This window comes from Bombina bombina, chromosome 6, assembly GCF_027579735.1.
Source record: "Bombina bombina isolate aBomBom1 chromosome 6, aBomBom1.pri, whole genome shotgun sequence".
NCBI classification, from domain to species: domain Eukaryota; kingdom Metazoa; phylum Chordata; class Amphibia; order Anura; family Bombinatoridae; genus Bombina; species Bombina bombina.
This window is the reverse complement of record NC_069504.1, coordinates 754,692,802-754,706,578: the sequence shown is the minus strand read 5'-3', so window position 1 is coordinate 754,706,578 and position 13,777 is coordinate 754,692,802. Positions and strand designations below refer to the sequence as shown.

Here is a 13,777-nt window from a genome sequence, read left to right as displayed (position 1 = left end):
CTGCAAATTTAATTGTTTTCCAAACCCACTCTGCGGGTATCCTTTGCTCTGTACCAATCCGTTTACAATACCTAGGTTTCAAAATGGCGCTTTAAACACAATTTCATTGGTTTAAGTATTTTGAACATGCAGTGCTGAAAATAGTGGGCAGGATAACGTGACATCATCAGCAAATAAAAGATATAACTTTTAGAACGTTATGAAACTTCGTTTTGGAGAAAATATAGGTCAGTAGGTTTTAATTAATGTTTATTAACTTTAATATGTTAGTTGTTTGGCTTAAAAATTATAACGGAAAGTAATCCTTTAAATTCAACAGCTAAAAGGACTTGATAAATCCCAGGTGAAAATGTACAATTATTACCCCAAAAGCAGCATCCCCAAACAGTTACAAACGCTACTTGTTCAATCAGTTAAGGTTTAAAATGAATAATAAACACTTTTACTCTAATAAAAAAATAGCAAAATCCATAAACTAGTAACAAATACACATGCCCACAATATCAATAATACCCTTTAAATTCCATAATGAGATACACACATCTCTACGGCTTTGAAAATAATCATTATTGAAAGGAATCAATCAACATGCAGGCCCTTCATACTCCAATGTCATTCCTAATTGTTTTTTATGCTGTGCTTTTGGTTTCTGAATTACAAAATCAGGTGGTTAACAAGGCATTATGAGATTATCGGGGTATTAACAGGAGAAGCATTTTTGAATTGTGATCACTAGAAAAACACACTGACAGTTCCTGCAAACATTCAGAAATTGTGATCATCCTCATTGTTAAATTTACATATTTAATATAACACACAATTAGTTTGTATGTTAAATAAAGTGTAGAATAAGTTATTATATGTATATAGTATAATAAATCAGCAATTCAACTCCAGCATCTCTGGAAGAAGTGACAAATATAACATTTTCACAAGATTGCAGGAAATAGCAGAAATTGTGGCCATGCAGTCTGACTGTGTAGTGTTGTCTTTATAACTAAAATGGTGGGAAAAAATAATTTTAATAGGCCTGCATTTTGGGCTATAGATTACAAGTGGAGCACAATCGATAGCGCAGGTTTGTACAACCTCATGCAAAGAAAACCCACATCTGGTATTACAATTGGATGGTTAAATATGTTTACTAAAGCATCTTAACGTGGTCAAAACTCACACCCTATACTTTTAATCTATAGCGCAGTTAGGATTATTAGCGTACTCATTGCGCTTTTATTACAAGTGTTGAGTAAAGTGTTGTGCACAGCTCAGAATTCCTTTGTAACTTTAGCACTATTTAAAGGCTGAAGAAAAAACATTATTATTAATAGCATAGTACTGAGCTACATGAAGAACTCCTCTACATGCGCACCATTACTTTAGAGCACCCACGGTTTATTAAACCATCGGCTTAGAGCTAGAGCAATATCTGGAATTAATTTTACTGTGCACCCCCTTAGAAGTCTATTATGTGAGGGATTTACCTCACCTGCGCTATCTCACATGCAGACAATTGCTTGAGCAACAAAAAATAACTTTTTACTGTATATGAGCACAAAATAGAAGGGATATTGATCGTGCTGAGCGATGTTAACACACAATAGAGCTAATATTTTTAAGCTCCATTTGTTATCTAGGCCTTAATTTGGTAATTTTGCCTACCTGCTATGTCCTATTATTATTATTATTCTTTATTTATAAAGCGCCAACAGATTCCGCAGCGCTGTTCATAGGTAACAAAGATAAAAGGACAGTACAATATGAGACACCAGACAAAATTTAACAAACAAATACAGGAGGAAATGGGAACTCTGTTCCCGTGGGAACTTACAATCTAAATGGGTAGGAGGGTGAGAAACAGGAGGTGGGGACTGCAAAGGTGGGAATGATGGCAAGTGGAATTCATTAGTTACTGATTTGGTTATAGGCTTCCCTGAACAAGAAGGTCTTTAGGGAGCTTTTAAAGGAGGAGAGGTTGGGGGAAAGTCTGACAGCATGAGGAAGTGCGTTCCAGAGGGTTGGTGCCGCACGAGAGAAGTCTGTAGTCTAGCATGAGAGGAGGTGATGGTAGAAGAGGCAAGGAGTAGATCGTTGTTGCATCTTAGGGGACGGGCTGGAATATATTTGTTGATGAGTGAGGACAGGTATGGGGGGGGGGCTGCATTGGTAAGGGCTTTGTAGGTCAAAGTGAGAATTTTGAATTTAATTCTGCTGTGAATGGGGAGCCAGTGAAGGGACTCACAGAGGGGTGCGGCAGATACAGAGCGTCGGGAGAGGTGGATTAGCCTAGCAGAGGCATTTAGGATGGATTGAAGGGGGAGAGGCGGGAGAGAGAAAGGCCAGTTAGTAGGTTGTTACAGTAGTCAAGCCGGGAAATTACTAGGGAATGGATTAGCTGTTTAGTAGTTTCAGCACTCAGAAAAGGACGAATTTTGGAGATATTGCGTAGGTGGTTGCGACAGGATGAAGAGAGCGATTGGATGTGGGGTATGAAGGACAGATTGGAGTTGAGTGTAACTCCAAGGCAGTGGACTTGGGTGATGGGGAGATAGTGGTGTAACCAACAGTGATAGTAAAGTTAGAAACTGGAGTAGAATTAGTTGGGGAGATGAGAAGAAGCTCAGTCTTGGACATGTTGATTTTTAGGTGGTGAGAGGCCATCCAGGAAGAAATGCCAGATAAGCAGCCGCTGATGTGGGAAAGGACAGAAGGAGAGAGTGCAGGGGTGGATAGGTAGATCTGAGTATCATCAGCATAGAGCTGATAGTTGAAGCCATAGCTACTAATAAGTTTACCCAGTGAGGAAGTATAAAAAGAGAAGAGTAGAGGGCCTAGAACAGAGCCTTGAGGTACTCTAACAGACAGAGGCAGTGGAGAGAATGAGTCACCAGCAAATGAGACAGAAAAGGACCTATTAGAGAGATAAGAGTGGATCCAGGAGAGGGCAATGTCACAGAGCCCAAGGGAGCTGAGAGTCCGTAGGAGGAGGGGATGGTCAACAGTGTCAAAGGCAGCAGACAGGTCAAGTGTCTAAGTATAGAAAAGTGTCTAAGTATAGAATAGTGGCCATTGTTTTTAGCAGAAAGAGGATCGTTAGTAACCTTGGTGAGGGCAGTCTCGATTGAGTGTTGGGGACGGAAGCCTAACCACTAAGAAAACCTTTTAGTAAATTAAAGGGACATGAAACCTACAGTTTTTATTCCTTGATTTAGATAAAGGAGGCTATTTAAAAAAAATGTTTGCAATTTACTCCTATTATCAAATTTACTTAGTTCTCATAGTATTCTTTGTTGAAGAGCATACATAGGTAGGTAGTGTGTACACGTCTGAAGAACTATATGGCAGCAGTTTTGCAAGAATGCTTTTAAACAATAGATGACAGCAGTGTTTCCACAATGTATAACATTGTTAAAAGCATTGTTGTCAAACTGCTGCCATATGGTGTACTTGCACACACTGGACCCTACCCACCTTCTTTTCAACAAAGGATACCATAAGAACAAAATAAATTTGATAATCAATGCAAACTGGAATATTTTCTTTTTTTAATTGTTCAGATTCATGAATTAAAAATTTGGGGTTTCTTGTCCATTTAATTGTCTACTTTGTACTAACCAGCAATAAAGTTGTTATGTGTAGAATGCGCACAACATCAAGCTGTCAATACATTTACAGTGTAAGTTGTTTTAACTCCAGAAACGCGGTGTATGTTGTGTGTGTTTAAACTATGAGCATTACCCATGGAGGTTTAGAAATAGCTATTAAATGTACATTAAACGTATTTAATTACAGAAAATGCGACACCTCATATATGCAACAATTAAAACTTTAAAACTTAACATCTTCTTTCCAAAGGGATCTACTGGATTTCCAGGACCCATTGGTGCAACTGGAGAAAAAGGCAAGAGAGTAAGTTCCATCAATGTAATGTAGTTACTGTGTTTGCATCTTAATTAATGATTACATGGTTGAATTGGAACAGTCAGGGTTGGGAAAGTATACAAAGACATAAAAAATTATGGAATATTACCATTTCATTTCAAGATAATATTATAACAAATATATTAATCTAGTTATCTTCAAATTAGCGGAATGACTAAAATAGTTATACCAAATATAACAAGATATGTCATTCACCTTCATATTTGCATAAGTAAACCATGTGATCTTTTTCTTTATCATAGGGAAGAGGTGGTCAGTCTGGAACAGCGGGCACACGAGGACCCTCAGTAAGTAGCCTTCTATGTTTATACCCCTATAACTCACCTGAAATAAACTGTTGAAAACAATACAGACTACATGCTATCTAACCTGAGGCCTAAGGGTCATAGTTTACTTGGTTTCCTACAACCACTCCTACATTATTTTACTACTTATTTCCTTTAGCAGCATACAGATTGCTCATTTTCTTAGCTTTGGGCTTTTTAAACTGGCATTTTGGCATACCTTGAAATGGGGCTATTTGGCTTCAGCATTGTGATTTTATGAGGTCCTGTTTTAATCTTAGACTGGGGCCACAAACACCCATATGCTTTAATCTCGGAGAAAAGTGCTTCAGATTGGTGTATGCACACTAAGGGCTAGATTACGTGTGGAGTGCAAATTTGCACTTCCGCGAGTGCTTTGTCAGCGCCCCAGCAGTCAAACTTTTTTTCACTTTCTGCAATGAGATTTTTTTTAGTGGAAATTTTTCTGCAGTTCATTTTTTAGAAAAATTCCATTTTAAATTAGGCAGTTACACTATATTACCAGTTCAATTGCAATGTGTTGGTTAACTAGAGAATAAAGCAATTTTTTAAGTTTTATAATATAGTGCAGTAGTTGAAAATTGCATTGCAAATTAGATGCAGACAAAAAAAGAAATAGTTTTTTTGTCTCTCTAATAAATTTGTTTCGTTTTCTCTTGGTCTAAGATAGGAATATAGTAATAAAAAAGATGCCTTGCTCATAAGAACATCTTACATTCAGAAAAAAACAGCTTTGCGCACTGGAAAATGCCAGAGGCGAGTTTGAAAAAATCTGAGAACCAGTCAACAATAAATGCACTGCTGCTTTGCAGCGCTACTGCATATTTGACTGTTCACTTCAAACAGCACTTTGCTCTAGATGCACTGTGTTGAGGAAAAGTTACACAGTACAGCCAGAGCACAGCTTTGTTTGAAGATAGACTAATGTGAAGCAGCGCTGCAAAGTGAAAGCGCTAACAGTTCCTGCATGTGCCCCGTTTGTAATGCAGAGATGCTGCATTTTCTGTGATGACATCTCAGATCACTGCATGTTCTGCCTTGGGGGTCAGCGCTTAACTTTTTTTTACTATTGCGTGTCCAGTTGCCCACGTATTACAGTTATATTCAATCATAGAAAAAAATTGCCTTATATTTTACCTATACTATTTTCCAATCTGTAAAAGCAACCATATATATATAATCTTGCTGTATTGTGTTAAATGATTTGTTTAATAAAACCTATTCATAGACACATACTCATAAAAAAAAAATTTTTAATCAGAACTCTCTGCCATTTCTATTTGTAATTAATATTCTAAAACAATGTTATGCTTTATAAATCTTTATTATAAAAATATTTTGGTAATGCCACAATTTAAATTTTAGCACAACCCACTCACTGATATGTATATATGCTCATGAAAAGTCTATAGTTGCGATCTTGCATACTAAAGACAATCATGCTTATAGCACAAATTAAAAAGTTGATAATTGCCCCTTTAAAAGATATCAGACAATCTAGCTTGTTTGCTTTAGTAAATATGATTGGTGTAATTTTCTAAAGCGTTCCCTCAACTGCTGTGTTATACTACATTCTTATGACATCTTCTTCATCATTTGACTTAGGTATCACTTTTTGACTTAAAAGTTCTATCAATTTATTTGTCTTAGGGTACTCGCGGGGAGAGAGGTCAAAGGGGGCCAACTGGAAAACCAGGTGCAAAGGTAATTATCAAACATTCTATTTATGTTGTTCTAACTCAGAAACATAGATGCCCATTGATAATATTACCTGAATCTTGAAGGAACATAAAAATGACTTTGAAAAGCACAGCAGTCATGTGCCAACTCTACGCTATTAGGAAGCATGCCAGGTTTCCGCCTCTGGTGAGTGCTCTGCATGCCCGGGTTGCCACTTATATACCTGGCATGTCATGTGAAACAATGTGATTACATTTCTCAGAACCATATTTTCAACCATATTACAAAGATGTTTCTGCGTGTCAAATTCACTTTTATGTTCCTCATAATAATATGTGTTAATTATTGTGAGTTGCCCTGATGCTGGGTTTCAATCTAAACTGATATACATTCTAACTGATTAATTGATGTTTCTATATTTTAGGGTGATTCTGGTAATGATGGAGTTCCAGGAGGTGCTGGAGAAAAAGTGAGTTAAAATGGTATTCACTTTTGATACTGCAAATACCTTTAAAAACAACAACAACAAAAAAACTTGATGTCAATTCAGTGTGTCTTAGACAGGCGCCTCATGTATAATCTGCTATCAAGTATCTAATTTTAAATGATGTGTCTGGTGTGGCTCCTTAAGTGCTAGCCAGTGGGAGGAGGATATAGGTATACTGTTTTCTTTGATGGATCCTTATTAAGTGTATCACCATATTTAGGTAATTTAGTCCATAAATTGTACTCACACTTTTGTAAACTGTTAATCTCCCTGCTTGCAGTAACCCCTCTTAGCATTCCATGTATGCTCCACACTAACAGTAACTAACAATATCCTGCAGGGGTATTGTGGCAACTGTTGAAGCACCCATGAGCGTGAAATGCGTTAGAACATTCAAATTGTGCAGTGCACTAAACAATAAGGAACCCACAGCACTACTGAAAGGTCTTCGTTCTTTGTTTAAGTAATAGCATCCCCCTTATTTTAAGAAAGATTAGCTCATTAAAAGATATTATCAATTTAGAAGATTGTGATTAAAACAGGTTCATAAGTCAAATTACTATTTCATAACACTTCAGGGATGTCTTCAGATATTTGTAACATGACAGCATTTTAAAGTGTAAAAACTTTGAGTCACACTTTTAAAATGCACTAGTAGTTTGCTTTTAAATTACATCCCACCATTTTGTTTAAGATCCTCCTCACAGCACAATGTATCAATTTTAAGGTATTCTTATAAATTGTGTATATGTGTGTCCTGTATATAGGAAACTGTTATTTTAGCTTTACAATATGGAGTTATTGTTGTGAAAATGTGCCTTTCACATGCTAATATGAAAAAAAAATTAAGCTGTTTTATTATTTTTATTTTTTAGTATCATGAAAATAAATATGATTGCCTATGGTTCAGCTTTAAGTCGCAAATAGAAATATTATAGACAAGTTGTGATATAAATAATATACTTTTGTTTTGAGATACATGATACATTTTTCCTTATCATATCTCAATATATACAGGGACCAACAGGACCACAAGGGCCCAGTGGATTTGCAGGACCCAAAGGACCACCTGTAAGTAAATTTGTTAATTTCTATTTATTGTGCCATATTGTCAAAATTATTTAAAGTAATATTTTTTAGGCTACCTTTAAATTTACCTGGTAAATAAAAATGGGAAGAAATGTTTTGCTCTCTACTATTTACTCTCTGGGGCCGATTTATAAAAGTGCTAGCGGACATGATACGATGTAGTGAATCATGTCTGCCGCACATCGATAAATCAGGGCAGGCGGACCAGTTATGGAGCAGCGGTCTGAGCCTGAAGGAGCTTGATCATTCAAAGCTTAATAACTCGACCCCTAGAACTCTTCTTTTTTGTCTTTTCCCCTTATTTGTTCATTTTGAATTTGCTTATCTAATTCCCATCATTGTTAACCTTTCCTTCTAGAACTGTACTGCATATTTTTCTATCCACATTTGTCACTTAACTTTGCATTATACTTCCTGTTAAAAAGTGACACAGTCATATAATCTCCATAGCCAAGGCAATTGCCTGATGTCTAAAGTCATAAGACGCCTACAGGCAAATGACTAAGTTAAAGGTAAAGTAAACACATTTAGACTGTGATATAAAATGTTCAATTATGCATTGTACAATATTTTCCTGTAATTTAAGTCTCAAACTTGTGGGTTTTCTAGTTCTAAGTGGACATGGCAGGCTTGACTAGCCTAACCTTGACACATATATGTAATGTCCGTAATAAGCAGAGATGATAAGAACTTCAAAACAAAGCTTATTTTGTTAACAAAACAACTGTTGCTAGCTAAGTCTTCTTTAGAAGAAAGTCTGGATTGGCTAGTCAAAATAAGAAAGTGATGGATGGAGTTTGGCTATTGAAAAAAAAAATTGCAGCAAACAAGGCATTAATCCATTTAGAAAACGTTCACGCCTACTGTACCTAATGGTAATTTATTGCATCATTACAGAACAATCTTTTAAGGTGTTTACTGTCCCTTTAAAATTACTTTAATACAGCAAATATGCTGAAGCGCCACAAGGAAAAAGAACTATGTTTTACTTTGCATTGTTCCTTTGCATGCAGAATTTGTGAAAATTATGTTTGCAGTGATCACTCTATAAAATCTGAAAAACTGGTACAGGTACAGTTATTAACCAAGAGAATATGTTTTGTAATTAAGAGATACATTCTCTTAAAGAATACATGTTAACATAGGTATGTACATTCTTAGAAGGATATATGTTTGTCCAAACAAACTATCCCATGAAATTTACTTCCTTCTTTAGTTCAAACCAATTAGAACGACTATTCCCTAACTCTCCTACCATTATGTTACTAAGTAGATGCCATTAAGCTTAAAGTGAATGTAAACTTACGATGTCAGGAAGCCTCCTAAGCTTTTGAGTACTGTGTCTAACCGCTATGTAATTTTTAATATCCAAACTATGATTTCGCAAATATGTATAATAATAATGTTATCCTGTTTGCGTTCAGACTCCTCCCAGACGCTACTTCCTAGTTCAGCAATGTATATAGCAATATACATTGATCAGATCCAAGTTTATTGGGAGCGTGCTTGAGAGATACGTATAGAGCGGGTTCGACCGCTCTATACGTATCTCTCAAGCACGCTCCCAATAAACTTGGATCTGATCAATGTATATTGCTATATTTTCAATGTGAGCACTATGAGCATGCGCGTCACGTGAACGCATATCTAGGGGCATACTTATCAAGCTCCGTATGGAGCTTGATGCCCCTTGTTTTCAGCGAGCCTTCAGGCCGCAAAACAGAAGTTATGAAGCAGCGGTCTAAAGACTGCTGCTCCATAATTTGTCTGCCTGCTCTGAGGCCGCGGACAGAAATTAACCCAATCGAAAATGATCGGGTTGATTGACACCCCCTGCTAGCCGGTGGCATTGCACCAGCAGTTCACAAGAACTGCTGGTGCAATGATAAATGCCGACAGTGTATGCTGTCTGCATTTATCGATGTGCAGCGGACATGATCCGCTAAATCGGATCATGTCCGCTCGCACCATAGTAAATAGGGCCCCTAGACTCAACAGGAAAGATTTAGAATAGTGCATGTGCAGAACAAACGCGTGACGTTTCAAGAAGGGGGTTGAATGCCCTGGGGGGGGGGGACAATGATTGGGATATAAGGGACCGATTTATCAAGGTCTGTATCGGCCCCAATGCCTCTATTTTTACGCGAGCCTTCAGGCTTGCAGGAAACAGGGGTTAAGAAGCAGCGGTATTAAGAGCGCTGCCTCTTAACTCATACACCTCCCCAGAGGCCATGGCCTGCAATCCCCCTGATCATGTATAATCGGGTTGATTGACAACCCTGGCCGCAAATCTGCAGGGGGTGACATTGCACAAGCAGTTCACAAGAACTGCTTGTGCAATGATAAATGCATGTTGGCATTTATCGATGTGCAGTGGACATGTCCGCTCGCACATACATAAATCGGCCCCATAGAATTTACATGAAGTGTCAATCAAGAAGGCAGTATGGTGGGCGGAGGAACGAAGCAAACAGCGACAGGATTAAAAGTTATATTTTGGCCTTATTATTAATTTCTAAAGAAAATTATGAATTAAAGTATACCTAATTTAAATAAAAGATTACTATGACATTACCGGATGCACTAGAGCAGTGTTTCTCAACAGCTAGTGGGCCGCAACCCGACATAGCCTCCAGACACTCGCTCTGACAGGCCCGTATTTACACATGTCCGAAATTTCAGACGGGCCTGTTAGAGTGACACTGCGCATGTTTGTATGCGCCACTGCGCATGTCTATATGCGCAGTGTCAGCAGATAGCATGCTATGAGTAGCGGCGGGCAGCGTGCAGAGCGTGAAGCATCGGCTCACAGGTAAGGAAGTCCACTGCCACCAATGACAAATAATTATGGCCACTGACACTAATATGTATGTTTAGGTCGGTCACTGGACACCACTGTGTATGTGTACACTATATATACAGTATATATATATATATATATATATATATATAAATCAATGTAAATATTTGCATAGGAAATTAGCACATCTAGGCAAGTATCCCCGCTTGCTTTTCCCCAGAAATAACTCATATACAATGTTACCAATGCACAAGAGAATTCTGGGTAAGTTATGCAAATTAGATATGCAAATTCTCAGTTTTTTTGCTTCAAAATAATACTGTTTTAACACAGCTATCCTTTTAACAGGATTATTACAGCAAACCAGAAATCACTCACTAGACAGCCTGTTTCGTTCTTTTTGGAACTCATCAAGTAGGAGATAGATTTCTGGTTGCTGCATTGGTAAAGCTTTTTTCAAGGTTAAACCAAAATTCATTAAAATTATGGGGGGAGATAAAAAACTGAAATTAAAATCCTCCAAGCGGGGATACTTGCCTAGATGTGCTAATTTCCTATGCAAATATTTACATTGATTTAATTTTGAGACATGGGGGATTTTAATTTCAGTTTTTTATCTCCCCCCATAATTGTAATATATATATATATATATATATATATATATCCCACTGACACCAATGTGTATGTGTACTATATATATATATATATATATATATATATATATATATATCGATCCCATTGACACTAATGTGTATGTGTAAACTGTATATATATATATATATATATATATGGATCCCACTGACACCAATGAATTAGCATATAATTAATCCACTGTAATATATATAATATAATTATATGATAATTCAGTGGTGTCAGTGGGATCCATATGCAATATATATATATATATATATATATATATATATATATTACAGTGGGTTAATTTTATGATAATTCATTGGTGTCAGTGGGATATTGATATAGTTCCCACTGACACCCATTAATTATACATAATTAAACAACTGTAAACCATACATATACTGTGTGTGTGTGTATGTATATATATATATATATATATATATATATATATAGATTTATATATAGATATATATTTATATATCAATTTATATATAGATAAATATTTTATATATATATAAATAGATATAGATTTTTATATATATATATGTATATATATATATATATATATATATATATATACAAAACACGGGTGGCCGGACCGGGTACACATCCTATGACCCTGCAACATGCACAGCCCTGGGTGCAAACCAGCACTCTCAGGAAGCTGCACTGTCACCAGAGTCACAGGCAGTTAGCCCCAGACCTGCCTGGGTGCAAGGCCCAAACATGAAAGGGAGGGCACTCTCAGGATTTATATACATCAAAGTTAGTTTATTGTTTATAACAACAACGTTAGATGCTTACATTAGAAAGTCATAAGGATAGGTCGACGTTTCGGCTTACATAGAAGCCTTCATCAAGACAGATGAACAATTCTGTTTTGCTGGTGGTGTTGTGTGCGTCTGAAAGTCTCCGTTGTGAGTTGTTCATCTGTCTTGATGAAGGCTTTTATGTAAGCCGAAACGTCGACCTATCCTTATGACTTTCTAATGTTGTTGTTATAAACAATAAACTAACTTTGATGTATATAAATCCTGAGAGTGCCCTCCCTTTCCTAGCTCTTATCTACAATCCATTGAGGATTGCACCCATGTGCTTCATTATTAGTTGAAGCTGGAGTGCTGGAACACGTGCTAATTGGATAATATATATATATATATATATATATATATATATAGCTATATATAGAGATATGTATATATATATATATATATATTTATATAAATATATCTATACCCACTCCCGATGCTTACCGGACCCTGGACAGGTCCAGTTAAAACTTACTGGGCCTTGAGGTCACTTAGGTTGAGAACCACTGCACTAGAGCTTACATTCACTTTAAGTTTCAGAGCACATTGCATCTGTTTTTTTCCCTGAACAATAATTTCTAATTATGTATATGAATACTTCTCATATCTCCCCCCACTCCTGCTATGCATTTTAAGGCCATCCAGGTGCGAGAAATGAAAACTGTGGATTTATGTAACTTTGCCTCATATGTTTTCTGAAACATTTTTATTAATTCAATTTACATTTTAATATATGACGATAAATAAATGTGTGATAAACATAAGAAAAAATAGAGGGATAAATAGATATCCGTTTCACTATGAGCGTGACATCACTCTGTAAGGTGCCCTGTGGCTGCAAAATACCCTTTTCCCCCAATTTCAATCACTAATCGAGATTATACAAGTACAGTATCAGTCGGGATAAACATCTCCGCTGTGGTCATATGTGGGTGTACAGTTATTATGCAATCAAGCTGTCAAAGAGGAGTCGGAACACCAGAGTCTAAGGCTGTTTGCCTGTCTCACCTGTCCTGGCATATCTTCGGCTGTGATAAACTCATTCCAGCCACGAAAGTACTCCTCCTGAATTGACGTCCTTGCTCTGTGCACTCACTGTCACAGCCTTCGGAAAAAGAATGAAACACCGGACTTGGCTCCTTGTCTACCCGACTCTCATCAGTATAAGCACGTTTCACTGAGGTAATAGCGTCTCAGTCACGGAGGTCCTCCTCCTGAAGCGGTGCTCTCACTCTGTTGCTCAGGCAGTCCAGTGCAAGCGTCAGGGAGAGGGGTCAGGCAGATCACACAGGTGGTACACGGAACTCTGCTCAGGAGTAATCCAAAGTAACTGGATACAATGTAAAGGGAAAAAAGTGCTGGATACTCCTTGGGTGGTATAAAAATATAAACTTTAATAATCCATTAAAAAATATACATGGAAAAGACTGAACATAGACATGTGGCAGGCGCAGCACCAGGGCTTACGCGTAAGCCCTAGCCGAAACGCGTAAGCCCTGGTGCTGCACCTGCCACATGTCTATGTTCAATCTTTTCCATGTATATTTTTTAATGGATTATTAAAGTTTATATTTTTATACCAGCCAAGGAGTATCCAGCACTTTTTTCACTTGATAAATAAATGTGTGCATATTTATCAAACTTCCACTAGATCACATACAAAAAATAACCTTATTTAGTTTATCTTTATCCTCCTTGTATAACCCACACACTTACCATAATATTGAAATGAATACATCTTGCAAGATAGAAAAAAGTGCTGCTTTTTTTTTAATACTTTAAATCTGTAAACGGATCACTGCGGGTCCGAGGATCTAAAGCAACATTATCTAATAAGTCTCATTATTATTGTGAGGTACCTCAAAGAATTTCAGAAAGGCAAACTTTAGCTTGAGAACTGTTTATCTGACTATAGGCCAGATTACAAGTGGAGTGGTATTTAACGCTCAATCGCTAACTCCACTATAAGTAAGCTTTTTGGACGCATCGGGTAGCGCTCGTATTACAACTTGAAAGTAAACTGTTTTCACAG

General features: G+C 36.9%; 1 protein-coding gene across 2 annotated transcripts in view; it reads left to right on the top strand.

The window, feature by feature from the left end:
• The window catches only part of COL5A3 (collagen type V alpha 3 chain), a 295,561-nt gene that overhangs the window by 214,266 nt on the left and 67,518 nt on the right, over positions 1–13,777 (top strand). For both annotated transcript variants that reach the window (XM_053718030.1, XM_053718029.1), the window contains 5 exons: positions 3,853–3,906; positions 4,182–4,226; positions 5,895–5,948; positions 6,349–6,393; positions 7,429–7,482. In XM_053718030.1, coding sequence (XP_053574005.1) covers positions 3,853–3,906; positions 4,182–4,226; positions 5,895–5,948; positions 6,349–6,393; positions 7,429–7,482 — 252 coding nt within the window. The remainder of the gene's footprint in view (positions 1–3,852; positions 3,907–4,181; positions 4,227–5,894; positions 5,949–6,348; positions 6,394–7,428; positions 7,483–13,777) is intronic.